The sequence below is a fragment of the Loxodonta africana genome, chromosome 23, assembly GCF_030014295.1.
Source record: "Loxodonta africana isolate mLoxAfr1 chromosome 23, mLoxAfr1.hap2, whole genome shotgun sequence".
In the NCBI taxonomy this organism is placed as follows: Eukaryota; Metazoa; Chordata; class Mammalia; order Proboscidea; family Elephantidae; genus Loxodonta; species Loxodonta africana.
The window spans coordinates 71730091-71748951 of record NC_087364.1 but is presented as its reverse complement, the minus strand read 5'-3'; the positions used below and the strand labels follow the sequence as shown (position 1 = coordinate 71748951).

At 39.9% G+C, this 18861-nt stretch overlaps 1 protein-coding gene across 1 annotated transcript in view; it reads left to right on the top strand.

The window, feature by feature from the left end:
- Positions 1-16591, top strand: part of GPR149 (G protein-coupled receptor 149) — a 70363-nt gene extending 53772 nt beyond the window's left edge. Inside the window, exon 5 of the mRNA XM_003416198.3 lies at positions 15646-16591. Within this exon, the coding sequence (XP_003416246.1) occupies positions 15646-16218 (573 nt within the window). The 3' untranslated portion in view covers positions 16219-16591. The remainder of the gene's footprint in view (positions 1-15645) is intronic.
- Positions 16592-18861: the final 2270 nt, after the last annotated feature.

Genomic DNA, 18861 nt, shown 5'->3' with positions numbered 1-18861 from the left:
TTTTCAGGAGGGTATTGTTCATTTTCCAAGTATTTGATTTCTTTTCCCTAGTTTTTCTGTTATTGATCTCTAGTTTTATTGCCTTGTGGTCTGAGAAGATGCTTTGTAATATTTCGATGTTTTGGACTCTGCAAAGGTTTGTTTTATGACCTAATATGTGGTCTACTCTAGAGAATGTTCCATGTGCGCTAGAAAAAAAAGTATATTTTGCAGCAGTTGGGTGGAGAGTTCTGTATAAGTCAATGAGGTCAAGTTGGTTGATTGTTGTAATTAGATCTTCCGTGTCTCTATTGAGCTTCTTACTGGATGTCCTGTCCTTCTGCGAAAATGGTGTGTTGAAGTCTCCTACTATAATTGTGGAGGTGTCTATCTCACTTTTCAATTCTGTTAAAATTTGATTTATGTATCTTGCAGCCCTGTCATTGGGTGCATAAATATTTAATATGGTTATGTCTTCCTGATCAATTGTCCCTTTTATCATTATATAGTGTCCTTCTTTATCCTTTGTGGTGGATTTAAGTCTAAAGTCTATTTTGTCAGAAATTAATATTGCTACTCCTCTTCTTTTTTGCTTATTGTTTGCTTGATATATTTTTTTCCATCCTTTGAGTTTTAGTTTGTTTGTGTCTCTAAGTCTAAGGTGTGTCTCTTGTAGGCAGCATATAGATGGATCGTGTTTCTTTATCCAGTCTGTGACTCTCTGTCTCTTTATTGGTGCATTTAGTCCATTTACATTCAGCGTAATTATAGATAAATAAGTTTTTAGTGCTGTCATTTTGATGCCTTTTTATGTGTTGTTGACAATTTCATTTTTCCACATACTTTTTTGTGCTGAGGCGTTTTTCTTAGTAAATTGTGAGATCCTCATTTTCATAGTGCTTGACTTTATGTTAGTTGAGTCGTTACGTTTTTATTGGCTTTTATCTTGAGTTATAGAGTTGTTATACCTTTTTGTGGTTACCTTATTATTTACCCCTATTTTTCTAAGTAAAAACCTAACTTGTATTGTTCTATATCGCCTTGTATCTCTCTCCATATGGCAGTTCAATGCCTCCTGTATTTAGTCCCTCTTTTTGATCATTGTGATCTTTTACCTATTGACTTCCATGATTCCCTGTTATGTGTATTTTTTTTTAATTAATCTTAATTTGTTTGTTTTTGTGATTTCCCTATTTGAGTTGATATCAGGACGTTCTGTTTTGTGACCTTGTGTTGTGCTGATATCTGATATTATTGGTTCTCTGACCAAACAATATCCTTTAATATTTCTTGTAGCTTTGGTTTGGTTTTTGCAAATTCTCTAAACTTGTGTTTATCTGAAAATATCTTAATTTCACCTTCATATTTCAGAGAGAGTTTTGCTGGATATATATGATCCTTGGTTGGCAGTTTTTCTCCTTCAGTGTTCTGTATATGTCGTCCCATTCCCTTCTTGCCTGCATGGTTTCTGCTGAGTAGTCTGAACTTATTCTTATTAATTCTCCCTTGAAGGAAACCTTTCTTTTCTCCCTGGCTGCTTTTAAAATTTTCTGTTTATCTTTGGTTTTGGTGAGTTTGATGATAATATGTCTTGGAGTTCTTCTTTTTGGATCAATCTTAAATGGGGTTCGATGAGCATCTTGGATAGATATCCTTTCGTCTTTCATGATGTCAGGGAAGTTTTGTGTCAGGAGTTCTTCAACTATTTTCTCTGTGTTTTCTGTCCCCCCTCCCTGTTCTGGGACTCCAATCACCCGCAGGTTATCCTTCTTGATAGAGTCCCACATGATTCTTAGGGTTTCTTCATTTTTTAAATTCTTTTATCTGATTTTTTTTCAGCTATGTTGGTGTTGATTCCCTGGTCCTCCAGATGTCCCAGTCTGCATTCTAATTGCTCGAGTCTGCTCCTCTGACTTCCTATTGCATTGTCTAATTCTGTAATTTTATTGTTAATCTTTTGGATTTCTACATGCTGTCTCTCTATGGATTCTTTCAACTTATTAATTTTTCCACTATGTTCTTGAATAATCTTTTTGAGTTCTTCAACAGTTTTATCTGTGTGTTCCTTGGCTTTTTCTGCAGTTTGCCTTATTTCATTTGTGATGTCTTGAAGCATTCTGTAAATTAGTTTTTTATATTCTGTATCTGATAATTCCAGGATTGTATCTTCATTTGGGAAAGATTTTGATTATTTTGTTTGGGGGGTTGGAGAAGCTGTCACGGTCTGCTTCTTTAAGTGGTTTGATATGGATTGTTGTCTCCGAGCCATCACTGGGAAACTAGTTTTTCCAGAAAATCCGCTAAAAAAAATGCAGTCAGATCCCTATCAGAGTTCTCCCTCTGGCTCAGGCTATTCGGATGTTAATGAAGCCGCCTGGGGAGGGTGGGGGAGGGAACAGAGAGATAGGAGAGTTGCACCTCAGAATATAGCCAGAGTTGCTTGTCTTGCTTGGAATGACTATTATATCTGAGATTCCCATGGGGCGTGTCACCTATGTGTGCTGGCTGTGTGGAGATTGCCCCCGTGGGGTCTGGCCCACTGGAGTCACAGTCAGATCCTCCGCTTCCAGCCCCACGCCCAGCGTCAAGGCTCCCCTGCTGGGACGGTGCACTCTCGACTCCAAAATCAGTCGCTGCCTCCCGGTGACTTCTTGTCCCTCCAGCCACGTTGCCCTGCCACCCCCGAGAACCGGTTGGGCCCCCTCCCGGGGTTAGTTCAGGTGGGTGGAGCAGCTCCCCATGCTTGTGCCGTGACCGAGTGTCCCGGCTGGGACGCTGTTCTCTCCGCTCCAATACCAGTCACTGCCTCCTGGGGACTTCTCCTACCGGCTGTGTCCCACGCCGCCCGCCCGAACCAGCTGGGCCCCCTCCCGGGGTTAGTTCATGGGGGTGGAGCAGCTCTCCGTGTTTATGCCGTACCTGCGTCCAGTCCAAATCCCGGCGGGACGGTTCCCCGGCTGGGACGCTGCTCTCCCCGTTCCAAGACCAGTCACTGCCTCCCGGGGACTTCTCCTACCGGCTGCGTCCCACACCGCCCGCGGAACCGGCTGGTCCCCCTCCCGGGGTTAGTTCAGGGGGGTGGAGCAGCTCTCTGTGCTTGTGCCGTACCTGACTGGTACGCTGGCTTCAGGCTCTGAAAACAATCGCTGCTTCCCCGTATTAGTTTGTTCTCCGTCTCTAAATCTGTGTTTGTTGTTCAGGGTTCATAGATTGTTATGTATGTGATCGATTCACTTGTTTTTCTGTTGTCTTTGTTGTAAGAGGGATCCGAGGTAGCGTCTGCCTAGTCCGCCATCTTGGCTCCGCCTCCTTTTAGGTGTTATTTTAATTGCAAAAATTAATCAGGATGTGTTATTTTTATAGTCAGAAACATTTAAATATAAAAAATATATACATACCATATTTTTATACAAATAATGTGCACATTCTATGTTTCCTCCTCCCAGGAGGTATTTTCATAAGGGTTGCTATGCCAATTTTTTTTATATGTTGCTATAGAAAAAAATTAGCATAGTGGATTTGCAAAAACACCTCACGGAGGGAGAAAGCAGCTGGCAAACAAACATAGAAGATGTACATTATTTGTGTAAAAATACGGTATGCACATATATAATGCACAGAAACATGCAGGATTCTAATAGTCCCTACAGGACAGAGTAGAAGTGCCCCCCAGAGTTTCCAAGGAGCACCTGGTGGGTTCCTGCCAACCTTTTGGTCAGCAGCTGTAGCACTTAATCACTATGCCATCAGGGTTTCCTACCCACATCTAGTGTTCAATAAGTTATTGTCCATTGATGGGGGATTTAATTTTTCTTAAATTAGAAAAATACAAGCATATTAAACCCTCCTTCCAGTCTTCTTTCTCGACTCATAAAGGTCTATGAGTCACATCCACATCAGTTTCCAAACTCCTTCACTTTTTCTTGCTATTAGGTCTTCCCACCACAGACATTCTCACTGTACAGTGTGGCATGGTGACTGAGATTTTGTATATTTTAGACGCATACAGATGTTCCATCAGCAACAATGCTTTACTGATAAATGCATTTTGAACAGTCTTGGACCCATAATGTGTTTGGCAAGTTTTAAAGGAAACTTTGTAACTTTAATTTCTCTCACAGGATCACCCCTATTTAGATATTTGTCGAGGAGCAAAAGTGCTTTCTTCAAGGCTAACTGTGCCAAAATAGTCATAGAACGTTGGACTAGGAAGAGGTAAGAGACACCTGAGGGCCATTCCCAAAGCCAATTCCTCAGACAGGGATTGGAGTGGACTATAAGATAGAAAATGATACTGGTGAGGAGTGAGCTTCTTGGCTCAAGTAGACGCGTGAGACTATGTGGGCAGCTCCTGTCTGGAGGGGAGATGAGCAGCAAGAAGGGGACAGGAACTGGTTGAATGGACATGGGGCATACAGGGTGGAGAGGAGGAGTGTGCTGTCTCATTAGGGGGAGAGCAGCTAGGAGTACATAGCAAGGTGTATATAAATTCTTGTATGAGAGACTGACTTGATTTGTAAACTTTCACTTAAAGCACAATTAAAAAAAAAAAAAGAGAGATACCTTAGGGTTCACCTAGTCAACCGCCTCTCTACAGATAATGACACCAAGGTCTATAGAGAGTACACGATTTTTCTAGGGCTACACAGCTATTCAAATAAAAAATAATTTTTTTACACAGCTATTCAACAGCAGAACAAGGGCTGTGTTACAGGGTCTCCTGAATACCTGTTCAGTGCTTTTTTCTTCTCTTTTACAACTTTATTGAGGCATAATTTACATGTCATGTAATTCAGCCAGCTGTGCAACCATCACCATAAATCAGTTTTAGAGCACTTTCATCACACCAATTTGATCCCTGATACTCATTTCCTGTTAATCCCCGTTCCCACTCCCAGCTCCAGGCAACCATTAATCTACTGTCTGTCTCTATAGGTTTGCTTTTTAGTCCGATGCTCTTTTTACTACACTCTGATAAAAATAGTTTCATCTTCCATGAATTTCATGAATACCAGCGACATGATCTTTAATCCCTTTTCTGGAGTACAGCAAGCTTACTAAAAACACTGGATTTACACTCTGAAACAGTCTCACACATGAAAATTAAGAAATTATACCTTCATTCCTGACCTAATTCTAGTCAATAAGGTGTGAGAAATGTTTTTTCTCAGAGCCATTTTTAGTAGGATATTTCTAACTGGTACAATACCCGATTGAATATGTGTTTATCATTAAGATAAGAAAAACTGTTTCATTTCTCAGGATTCATTTATCCCTGATAAAATCTTATTTCTTTTCTAAATATAATCAGTGGGTCTTTCAAGGTACAGTTTCTTCTTTTTTTGTCAGAAAAACAGAAAGAATTGGTAATACATGGAAATATATTTGGCTACACATCACATCTGAGATGAAATGTCATTACTAGAGATAAGACAAAGATTTAGTTTCTGCAAAGTAGAAGTGCTCCATGGAAAAGTCAGCCAATAATTCCAAGAGTAACAGCACACTTAAATTCAAAATTCTCACTGGATTTTTACAGCCTCTGACGGTTGTGCTCATGGGCTCAGAAATAGCTGAGCACGTATGAGGTGAAAAAAATGAACACAACAACTTCCATAAATAAGAAATGAAGTAATTGAAATTAAATGATATATTCAGTTTAGAAGCTTATATTTTGGCCATAAGATCAATGTAAAATGAGGTTTCATGCTGAAATGTGGTAATTTTTCATCAGAATGATTCATCATTTGCAATACACGTATCATTTGAATAAAGTATTAGAATATATGAAAGACATCTTTAAAAATAAGATTTCATTTTTCATTCTATTCAGCTATACAGTTGGCTTTTGGGAGTTTCTATTATTCTTTCAGCTAAAACTAAATTCCCTCTCTGTTCTCTAAATTGCTAACACTGTAACACAATTTATTCATCCCTGAAATCATGTAATTTTAAAATTGTAAGGGGCCTTAGAGATGCTATGTCCCTTGCTACTCAAAGCGTGGTCTGTGGACCAAAAACCTCGGCATCATCTGAGACCTTTCAGTAAGTGAAGAATCTCAGGCCCCACCAAAAAAAAAAAAAAAAATCCATTGCCATCAAGTCGATTCCAACCCAGTGACCCTAGAGGACAGAGCAGAACCGCCCCATAGGGTTTCCAAAGAGCAGCTGGCAGATTTGAACTTCTGACCACGGTGCTACCAGGGCCACCAGGGCTCCAGCCCTAGACCTACTAATCAGAATATTATGATTTGCACACAACAAATGTTTTCAATTTTGAGAAAGCTTAATTTATCAATTTTTCCTTTTATGGATCATACGTTTGGTATCAAGTCTAAGAATGCTTTGCCTAGCCCTAGATAGCAAAGATTCTATGTTTTCTTCTAAAAGTTTTAGAGTTTTACATAAGTCTGTGAGCTGCTTTGGCTAATTGTTTTATAAGGTGTGCAGCTTAATTCTAGGTTTTTTTTTTAGCTATCGATGTTCAACTGCTCTAACACCATTTGATTAAGAGTCTATCTTTCCTCCATTGGACTGCTTTTGCACTTTGGTCAAGAATCAGTTGGGCATATTTAAAAAAAACCCAGCGCCGTCAAGTCGATTCCGACTCATAGCGACCCTATAGGACAGAGTAAAACTGCTCCATAGAGTTTCCAAGGAGTGCCTGGTGGATTCGAACTGCTGACCCTTTGGTTAGCAGCCATAGCACTTAACCACTATGCCACCAGGGTTTCCTGTGCATATTTATGTGGGTCTATTTCTGGGTCCTCTGTTCTCTTCCACTGATGTATGTCTACTCTGCCAACAATATCACACCGTCTTTATTACTGTACCTGCACTGAAGTCAGGTAGGCTGATTCCTCACACTGTATTCTTTCAAAATTAGTTTAGCTATCCTGGTTCTTTTGCCTTTCCATATAAATCTTAGAACAACCTTGCCTATATCTGCAAAAAAAAAAAAAAAATTCCTGGGTTTTGAAAGACATTACATTAAACCTGCATACCAACTTAGGGAAAATTGACATCTTCGTGATGTTGAGTCTTCCTATCCATGATCACAGTATGCATCTCCACTGATTTAGATCTTCTTTGGTTTCTTTCATTAGCCTTGTGAGTTCTCAGCATACAAGCCCTGTACGTGTTTTGTTATATTTCACCTAAGTATTTCATTTTTTCTAGTGATTATAAATGGTATTGTATTTTTAATTTTGTTGCCCGCATCTTCATTGATAATGTGTATAAATACAAATAATTTTGGTATGTTTATCTTGTATCCTGGAACCTTGTTAAACTCACTTATTAGTTTTAGAGGTTTTTTTTTTTTTTTTTTGGTAGATTTCTTGGACTTTTCTATGTAGACAATTCATGTCACCTGCAAATAGGGACAGTTTTATCCTTTCTTTCTGATCTGTAGACTTTTTATTTCCTTGCCTTGCCTTACTGTCCTAGCTAGAACTTCCAGCCCTATGTTGAATAAGGGTGGTAAAAGTGGGCATCCTTGCCTTGCTTTTGATCTTAGGGGGAAATCTCTAAGTCTTTCCAAAATAAGTATGTTATACGTAGGGTTTTTATAGATGCTCTTTATCAAGGCAAAGAAGCCCCCTCTATTTCTTTTTTTTTTTTGAGCTTTATCATGAACAAATGTTGAATTTTGTCAAATGCTTTTTCTGCATCAATTAATATGACAATCTATTCGACGGCACACAATAACAACATGTCATTCCTCCAAAATTCCATGTGCCCCTGCTTTTGTTGTTTCCTCATCCTGGAATACCTTTTCCCCACTTTTACGCCTACTGAAATTATCTTTTAGGGCTGTGTTTCAAAACCATTTTCTCTAAAGTATCTTCTCTAAACCCCTCCTCTACTTTCTAATCTGAATAAATCCCTTCTCCCTCCTCTTCCCCCAGGACATTGCCAGGTTCTAGCTGAACTAGGAATGCCAGGTGTTATTCCTATCTTATCCCCCCAGGGCCCGACACTACACCTTGCAGTAGCAGAATGGCTAAGAGCAGACAGAGGATTCGAGCCAGGTAATCCTGGACTTGGATTGGACTCTGACATCTACTAGCCTTTTACCGTTATTTGTTCTTGTCGTTGGTTGCTGTCAAGTTGATTCCAACTCACAGCAATGTCATGCGTGCAGAGGAGAACTATGTTCCACAGGGTTTTCAAGACTGTGACCTTTTGGAAGCAAATTGCCAGGCCTGTCTTCTGAGGCACCGTTTAGTGGGTTCAAATTATTAACCATTTGGTTAGTAGTTGAGTGCTTAACATTTGCACTACCCAAGGACTCCTTTACTTAACTCTGCCCATAATCCACTGCTGTTGGAGTCGGTCCTAACTCATAGCAAACCTACAGGACAGAGTAGAACTGCCACATAGGGTTTCCAAGGGGCAGCTAGTGAATTCGAACTGCCGACCTTTTGGATAGTAGCCAAGCTCTTAACCGCTGCACCATCAGGGTTCTTTACTCAATTATATCACCTATAAAATTGGGATGATGCCTGTCTCTATTTCACAAGGTTGATGTGCACGTTATTTCAAAGAGCTTAGCAAAAAATCTGATATATGGTACTATGGCTAGTCTTCGACAGGATCAGTAAATACAGGATTTGCTTCAACCCTGCATCTGCTGCTCAGCTGTGAGGCTCTTCATCGTTAAGAAGAAAAATTATAATTTACAGCTCTCAGTTCTGTGAGGATTAAATGGGATAGGTGTTAAAACATTAAGATACCTAGCACTTTCCATGCCACACAGTAGGACCTTTATAAAGGCCCATACTTTCTTGCTCCTACTATTTCCCTTGAGCAATTCAAGCGTCTTTTTCTCTTATTTTAGTTTACCAACCATGTAAATAAAGATGACAGGGTGAGACAAGAAAACTGGGGAACTGAATATATGAAAATAGAGTAGCCATAGACTTCTACATATTAAGTAAAATTCCAAAAAGTAAATTCATTTTATGTAGGAAAAAAAAAGACTTTCTCAGAAAGTTCTTGCTCTATTATTTTTTTTCTTTTAGTGTCCCTAGCCCTTCGTCCCTAAACCGTCTTAGATGGTGCTTCTTGACTTAAATTCCTCAGTGTCTGTATTTTAGATGCCCAAAGGTCATCTAAACCCATCCCAAGGTCTCTATGACTTCAATTTAGATAAAAATGGTCAGTTGTTATTTATTCATGATTTAGCGATAGAATTCTAGCTTCCAGAGCAGAAACCCCAGGATGCATTCCTGGCTAAAGCAGAAATCTTTCAAAGTGACAGCATGGTGCAGTCAAAGAGCACCTAACCAAGAGTTAAGAAAGCAGAGTACTGGTGGTAGTCCTGCTCCTACTACCCGTGTGACCCTGGAGAAGTGTTTTCACTTCTGTGGGTGTCAGCTCTCCCTTCATAAAATGAGAAATTTGAACTCGATGGCCTCTGTCAAGCTCTATAATCCCATGTGCTGTGTAATATGTCTTTCTTAAATTGAGTGATTCAGATAAACAACAGAATGCCTCACCTGTTAGGAGAGAAATTTAGAGCTCCCTTTTTATACTATAATTTCACCCTGAATTTACTTAGAGGCTTACAGTGAAGAACTGCAAATGTTCAATATGCCCAAGGTCAGTAAGTCTGAATCAATTATCGCAACAGATTAATTGTGCTAATGTGCTTACAGGGTATGTGCCCTCTCCTCCTGAAGCATCTGTGAGGTTTAGAGATTGCTTTTCATTTCTAAATAAAAAAGCTCCCAGCCACCTACGCTCAGGAATAGGCAATAATGGACTGTCATTATTCCTGACAGCATATGCTAATTCAGAGACTTTTAAATGGAGACTACGCAATGAATACAATTTTGTGTTCTCTGAATCTATCATTCTTTATCATGCAATAAATGTTTATGTACAATTCAGCCCCATGATATTTTATTTTTATAAAAAAGGATACGTTTTAATGTGAGCTTCTGATGCACTTGTATCTATTAAATAGGGCTGTTAAGATATAAAAAAAAATAATGTTTTAACAGCAGTATTTTAAAAACAAGATCCTATTTCTTGTGCTTCAGTAAGTTAAACTACAGAATCTAAAAAGCCTACAAGGTCAATGTTGCCAATTCATTCATTCATGCCTACATTTATTCATTTAACAAATACTTTTTGAGGGCCTTCCATGTGCCAAGCACTGTGATAGATGGCAGGGAAAATAAAGACCAATGAGGAAATGCTCCCTCCCCTTGAGGAAATTACAGTCCAGGAAGGTTTGACAGAAACGGCTCCACAGTCCCAGTACCAGGAGTAAAGCAGTAGTTGTAGGACTTTGCAAAAAAAAGTTTATTACTTATGTATTTTGCCTGAAGTATAAAAAGATAAATTAGGCCAATATTAAAGGTCTTTTTGTACTATTTCCCACTTCTTCCAATAAATGTTTATTTTCCCTTAAGATTTTATTGCTTTTCACATTCAGTCTCTTTTTGGAAATTGTTCCTGAATTTTTGAATGATTTGCAGATCTGTGGGCTATCTTCCAGCTTGTGACTCAAACTCTGTAGCACTTTTTTCTTTTACTGAGGTGAGATCTTTTGTTTATCTGACTTCAGTGTTTACACTGACAGCTTGTTGGACTCAAACACTTGTGAGTTTTTCCAGTAAAATTAATGAGGAGAATCTGACTCATTGAAGACTGTAGCCATTTTCAGTGCTACAAATTTTTGTCTGCCTAGGAACAGATGATACTTTTAACGTATTATTCTTTCGGATAATTAAAAAATTTTTATTTTTCCTGTTGTAAGTGCCATTCTCTACCTTCCAAAATTATGAATGAAAAAATGGGCTAATTACCATACCAAACGAAACAAAACAAAAAAACCAAACCTGTTGTTGTTGATTCCAACACATAGTGACCCTACAGGACCGAGCAGACCAGCCCCATAGAGTTCCCAAGGGGCACCTGGTGGATTCCAACTGCCGGCCTTTTGGTTAGCAGCTGAGCTCTTAACCACTGTGCCACTAGGCACGATTTGGGCAAAATTTTGAAACAGCGCCTTTGATCCAGCCTAGTCTCTTCTCTCCTAACCTAAAGAGTGCACAAACCCAAACTGCAGCATTTCAATTCAGGACCCTCAGGCTGACCATACTCAGCACTCTGCTCCCACATCTTGGATCACATCCCAGTAATATTTTGCCTTCCTGTTATCCAATAAACTTCCTTGATTAAAAAAAAAAAAATTAAATATTGACTCTTAAAGGAAACAAATGTTTCCTCAGATTCTGTCAGCTCCCTGCCTGCATCTCTATCTGCCCTGTGACTGCTCCTCCCGTAGTTCCAGCTCCCATTTCTCTTTACTTAGAGCGGTGCTTCTCCAACTTAGTAATATACAGACCCTTTTCACAGGAAAACGAACAATTCTACGAACCTCACTGTCGAATCAAGTGTTTGTGTGTGCACGTATATGTTTCTTAAAGACATGCCAGCATAAAAATTGGGTATAAACCTTATATTTGTAATTCTTACACAAATCCAAAACCAAAATAAAGGTTTACATCACACGTTTCCAAAACCAGTTGATGTAAAGTGACAGTACGATTCTGCTGAAACTGACTTGGCAATTTTGGACGAATAGTATAAAGGTGAAAACTCTGGTCTGTTTCCACGTAGCAGCTCTGTGTTTTTACTTCTGTGACTCTCAGAGACTATCCTTTTGGATAAGAATGTTTCACAAAATTATACTAATCGCACAAGATTGTGTTTGCTGTTTCAGAAAAATAAGACTTCAGACTTAACCAAAACTCTCTCCAGCACTTCTGCAACTCTCAAATGCCAGTTTTAATGAGGTAACACTTGATACCTCAGTAAAGCTTGTTTGTTAGCTTGGGGGAGTTAGCGAAACCCACATTATGTGGATATATAAAACCAGGTGTAAAAAACTCTTCATCGTATTTGCTTTTGTTTTAACTGCTCATCAGTGATGCAAGTTGGTCATATAAAGACATGATTATTGAGCTGACCCTACAGTGCATCTTTTAAGACCCATGGGCCTGTATGGCGAGGAACTGTCTGATACTTCAGTGCTCTCATCACTTTCTGCTTTTAACTAGTCTAAGCCACAGCACTTGGTGTATGCAGTGTTCCATACCACAGAAAAACTACGAGCAATTTTTTATCACTGAGGTGAGGTTATTTTTACCTCTTGCAATAAAACATAAGGGAGTTCAGCTTTCACATCATTTAGCTCTCAGAATAGTGAGAAGGTTGTATTTATAATTTATGTTATTAAATGACAGTCAAATTTTCTCATTGAGTGATATTTCTGTCAATTTTTATTTAAAAAAAACTCAGGAGTTTCTGTCTTTGATAACAAAAACATGTTCTCAGGATAATAAGCTTTTAGGATTGCCCTATAATTCATAACTTACTGCTCAGAAGGCAAGGCTTTGAAAACTAAACCTTTTCTTGGCTGTGAAATGGTGATGTGTTCTTGTGTTGGACAGGGCCAGGCTATGCTAAGAGCAAAATGTCAGCTGCATTTTTCAACCATGATGAAAGTGTGCTTCATAAAGTGCAATCTCAATCATAAATAAAAATATAAGCACAAATGATACAGTTACATGGCAGCACTAAGTTGTAAGGTGGTCATCTGGTTGACTTGGTTACAGAAATCTGAATTTCTCACGTGAATTTGTAGACCCCAAATAATTGCCAAATAATACATCTCAGGGCTCCCAGGGGTCCGATGACTCCAGTTTGTACCCCAACCTTGACTACTATTGCTATGATCTCCGGCATGGTCTTCCTGTTTGGTGTAAATGGTTAAATCCTAGACTAATGAAAAGTTGGCAGTTCAAACCCACCCAGGGGTGCCTCGGAAGTAAGGCCTGCTAATCCGCTTTGGAAAACCTTCTGGAGCACAGTCCTACCTTGCACAGCTGGGGTCACTAAGAGTCAGAATCGACTTGACAGCCACTGACAACAACAAATGGTCTCATTGGCTTCATTCTTCCTACGGTCCCATAACAGCGATTTTTCTAAAACACAATGTAAGGATCTCATTCTTTTCTAAAAATGTCTACTGGCTCCCTTTTGCCTACAGAATAAGTAACAGGCTCTTAGTTTAGCAAACAAGATCTTTTACCTCCTGACCCTGACCTGTGATTCCAGTCTCAGTTCCCACATCTCAACCCAACACCATCTCTACAAGTACACCTTTCATTGCTCCTGAACACACCGAGGGCTTGGTACACGCTGTGCCCTGTGCTCTGAAAGCCTGTCACGATTCCACCTCTCTGCTCAGGAAATACCTACTAATCCTTAAGATCAATTTCAAATGCCACCACCCATGTATGAGATCTCTGTAGCGGGGGTGGTCCTTCAATGGACCCCAAAGAACTTGGTTCCTGTCTCTATTATTGTGTTCGAGCTGAAAATGTTGTTTCTTCCCATGTTTTTACTACTCATTTAACTGTGAGGTCCTGAAATGAAGAGATACTATCACCGTATACCCAACACAAAGGAGCTCTGGTGACAAATGGTTAAATGTTCGGCTGCTAACCAAAAGGTTGGTGGTTTGAACCCACCCAATAGGTCCATGGGAAAAAGACCTGGCATCTGCTCCTGTAAAGATTACAGCCTAGAAAACCCTATGGAGCAGTTTTACTCTGTCACATGGGGTCACTATGAGTCGAAAAAAGTCTTGACGGTACCTAACAACAATAACAACAGTGATGTACCCAATGCAAGCTCAAAATCTTCCACATGATAAGCACTCAGCAAATGTTTAACAAATGGATGAATAAGAAATAGATGAAAGCTACCTCACCTTTGCCAAAAGGTGTGACCACTGAAATCCACCTTATAATACTCTAGTGCAGTAATGGACCCAACTGTTGGCTCTGTCCCTCTGCCTTCAGCCAACATCACATATGTAGAGTGGATAAAGTCCTTTGCCTGGGAAGAAGGGTAAACTGACCTGTGTGGTATAAGTTTTCACAATTACAGGCCCTTTATAGTGCAAGGCCCTAAAGTCAGATTCCCAGGTGCCTTCACGGGTAAACTGAATTCAAGACCTCTCCATAGCGAGAAGCTGAGAAAGGTCGGTGGCATGTCTCACACACCAAGACTGCATTTTTCTTTGCCCCTAGATTCGACTCGACCGCAGTGGGTTCTTTTTTTTTTTTTTTAGATTCAAGAAGGGAAGCATGAAAGGACCTCCAACGAAGCTCGTTATGTGCTCTCCCTTAAAAACATCTCTAAATAGAAGAGAACACACAGCTCTCCAATAGTGGGACCTTGGTCTTAGCTTTCTCCAGCCCCTCTTGGATCCAGATGCAAAAGGCCCATGGCAGATAGGGTGATCAATCACAAATAGGGTGATGACACTGTGCCTGGGACGGAGGGATCTCCTGGGACATGGAGCTTCAGTGTAAAACTGGGGCAGTCCCAGGCAAACTGGAACAGTTGGTCAGTTTAAATTGGCAAACGCCATGTACCCCCATGCCATTTCCCCTGGTGGACAGATAGATACATTTAACCCAATCCAGTTAGTAGCGCCAGGCTTGACTGCTGGTAGACACATGTGTAACGTGTTGTCTACTAACTCCTCCTCCTTTTTCTGGGCTACAGTGTTCCTTTAGTTACAGCCATAGTTTTCAAACCTTACTGATCATCAGAATGGTCTGGAGGTCTTGTTAAAACACAGATTGCTGGATCTGACCCCCTGAACTTCTGATTCGGTAGTTTTGGGATGGACCCTCCCAAAATTTGCATTTTAACAAGTTACCAAGTGATGCTGCTGGTCCAGAACTCCACTTTAAGAACCACGCTTTAGTACTTTGGCATATTGTTGTCTTCTGGACTCTTGTGTAATGGAACAAGGGGTCAGTGGAAAGCATGAGGCCATGAATCAACAATGTCAAGTACAGACTTCTACAAGAGGGGATCCTATTCTCTTCATTTCTTAAGCAACTCTCACTAATGAGTACAGTTTTTTTAAAAAAAGAAAGAAGACCCTCATACACAAAATGTAACATAAAAGGTTCAGAGTTTCAGGCAAGTTTCTGCAGAGCTGTGGGGGAGTGCTCTACTGTGGGGTTCACTCTGATGACTCTGATTTCTCTGTGGAAAGGTGAGTGCCCGGTAGCTCACTTCTGGCGACATCTGGTTCCTCTTATGATCAAGCCGAACAGCTTAAACAGCCTTTGTACTTAGTCTGAGTCACAGTTTCACAATTACCGTTTGCTCTGGCATATGAAACTGGAAAAAAAGTGCATTTGGATAATGTAGTCTGCACTTTTAACCTATACAAACTTTTTGTACGTAACTGAATACATCAGAAAAACAGAAAAGCAATTCCAGATTGCAAATACTCTTTTTGTTCCATGTGGCCAGATTCTGCCCTTGGAAACATCCACAGCTTCCAACTGATCCACAAACGTTGCCTTCAGTTGTGGAAACGTGTTCCTTATTCTCAAGGAAATGTCCCTGACTGTCCTCACTTAGATACTGGACTTGACCTGGGAGAAACCGAGCTCCGGGACTCTGGTGGCAGAATTTAAATCCCTTAACTGTCAAAGGTTTCTAGGGAAGCGGGTCTGAAACAGAAAACTTTACCATTCTGACAAGTAAATACATTTCTAAGTGGCCAATCTCAGATATTAGCTTTAGATAATAACAATCTGTTTTTGTCCCCAGCGTCCTGGCGGTGCCCTGGCCATCCCTCTGTGTGCATTCCAGGGCACCGTGTCTCTCCAGGCTCCTACTGGGAAAACCCTGTCGCTTTCCACCTATGAGGTAAGCGCAAAAGGGCAAAAAATCACCCCAGCATCTAAGAAAATAGAAGTCTACCGATCCAAAAGCGTTGGCCACGAACCAAACCCGGAGGATTCTCCCTCCACGTTTGCAGACGCCAGTGTGAAGATCCACTTGGAAGTTCTCGAGATCTGTGAGAACGAAGAGGCCTTGGACACTGTGTCAATCATCAGTAACATCAGTCAGTCCTCCGCACAAGTCAGGTCTCCCTCCCTGCGCTACTCGAGGAAAGAAAACAGATTCGTTTCCTGTGAGCTGGGGGAAACCGCTTCATACTCCCTCTTTCTGCCCACCAGTAACCCTGACGGTGACATTAATATCTCCATCCCAGACACTGTTGAAGCTCACAGGCAGAACAGTAAAAGGCAGCACCAGGAGAGGGAAGGCTACCAGGAGGAAATCCAGTTGTTAAACAAAGCTTACAGGAAAAGAGAGGAAGAAAGCAAGGGTGACTAGTAATCGTTTGGTCTAATAAATGCTAGAATGGCTCCGTAAGGTGAAGCTGTTAAACGAACACCTTTGTTCTGAGGCGATTTGATTTCCTTTTTTATTTGTTGGTTTACGTAAGCTTTACAGATTTCCTGTTTGATTCTTTTTAGGGCCAACAGCTGCAACCAGCGCAGACACTTAAGTGCATTTGATGTGTTAACCTACAGATCGCACACTGTGGCAATTAAAAGAGTTGGTTTCTTACCTGATTTCTAAAAATGTTTTCTAAATCAAACCATGGTCTCACTAACATTTTAGTCTGTGCGTGTCACCCTCAGAGTAAACCAAAAATTGTATAAACTCAGCACATACTGGTCCTACATACATGTTTCCACACACAACGTTGGCCGTTACTGTGAGGAGAAGAGGCCTTTAGGGGATGGGAGAAACGTAGCAGAACTCAGAGGTGTATCTGAAGAGATCGTGTCAATGTGGTTACTAAAACAAACTTAAGACAGGAACTGTCCTAGCTTCACACCCATGCCTAGGAAATTCATTATTGTGTAAAATGGCAAATGAGAATCCAACTTGGAAACAAGTGTCTGTCATCAAACCAAGCCGAACCCAGTGCCACTGAGTTGATTCCAACTCACAGTGACCCTATAGGACAGAGTAGAACTGCCCCACAGAGTTTCCAAGGAGTACCTGGAGGATTCGAACTGCCTACCCTTCAGTTAGCAGCCATGTCACTTAACCACTACGCCACCAGGGTTTCCGTATCTATCACAGTCTATAAATAATCGTTTCCTCCATTTCTATAAAATGCGAATTGTTTACTAAGTGTTGTTTCCTTCTCTCCTGAATATAGTAGCAATGTTTTCCTTTAGTTTTTGTCAGCCCTGCCAAGACTAGCTCTTAAAACAAACACGTTGTATGTTACAGGTAGGATTAGAGGCAGTCTTTAACCCAAATACGATTTGAAGAGGTTGTGACTGTACACTTTGTCATTTCTAGAATGGTTTTTATTGGAATGGAAATTGGGGAAAAACATGGCCAGGTTAAGTTTGGAGAGGGGCACCCAACTAGAGTACAAAGCTTCTGGTAAAGCAGAAGAGAAACCTAACCTGAAATGAAAGTGTCTACTTCTAAAGCTACAGATTTTGGTAAAATTTTGTGGCTATTCTTGAAGCTTAGAAAATTTTAGTTCAAATGTAGCTGCTTTTTAGAGTTTCTTCTTAAGGAAAATGTGTATCTGAGGAAAAGAAACAATTCTAGGAATTTCATGAAATGACTGCAAGGTACACACTGCAAGATTATTTTTTAAATGCGTTAGGTGGTATAAATGCAGGGATCACCTTGTCAGAGTATGGGTAGTGTATATTTCAAAAATTTTAAAGTGTCTTTTCTTCAAATTGTTTCTGTCTGGTCTTTCTGCAAATATGTATTAAATGTACTGTGTATTGTAACTAAGCAAATGTTTATTTTCTAAAGACATTAAGAGTTGACATTTTGCATGATCTTAACGTGTCTGTACCCAGTTTTACCTACACATTTGTTTACTTACAGATCAAGTGACCTATTTATTAGAAATATTTACTTTGATTTCTATTTCTTCTGTATTGAATTGGAATTCTAAATTGTATGACATGGGCTGTCAGATTGTATCATCTTTAAAGGACTTTTTTTTTTTTTGCCACCAAGAAAAATCACTTTCAAAATAATTATCTCAGTGGACTTCCCCCATCTCTCATTTAGCTTCTTGATATATCTCATGATCTAAATTTAGGAAGCAAGTGCAAAGTCATGATTAATGTTTGTAAACAAGTTTCAAATGATGCATAGCATATAAACCTAAATTCAAGTGTACTCTCTTCATGAATAAATTTCATTTTAAAAGACTTTTTTATCACCAAAGCTGAGGGCTATTTTAGCCCAAATGGATAGACCGAGAATAAAATGTCTGTTATAAAAGAAAAACTGAATTGGATATTATAAGGACACCTTGTGACAGGTACGTGTGGATATGCTAAATTCATATCTATAATGTTCTGAAGAGGAAATGTAATTTTGATCTTTAAAACGCAATTTTTGGCAGCAAGGAAACTAGAAACAGGATCGTAATAAAACTAAGAAAAATATTAAAGAGACTATTTGAATGGAAACAAACCCTTTACAGCTGCACAGCACTTTGAATGGGGACGAGGGAAATCAGTTTAAAGAGCACAAGAAACGAACTGAAAGACAATAACACCCCCCTTCCCTTCCGCATAAGGTCCCTGGGTGGCACTAACGGTTTGTGCTTGACTCCTAACTGAAAGCTTGGCGGGGAAACCCCCCAGCTGTGCCAGGAAGAAAGGCCTGGTGATCCGTTTCTGTAAAGTCTACAGAGCAGTTCTACCCTATAATACTTGGGGTGGCCATCAGTCAGAAATGACTTGATGGCAACAGGCTTGGTTTTGTTTCCCTCTTGTATTCCATTGTCTTTTCACTGGACATGTGCCTAGTCTGGGGGAACTGGGGGGAAAAAAAAAAAAACAACTAGACAATTACCAGGATATTCCCATTTAATTGTCCCTGGCTGTTGAGTTAACTATACAATGTATTCACTAAAAACTTTTTACTTTATTAATGTAATACCAGGATTATCTAGATTAAAGTCATAGTTTGGAG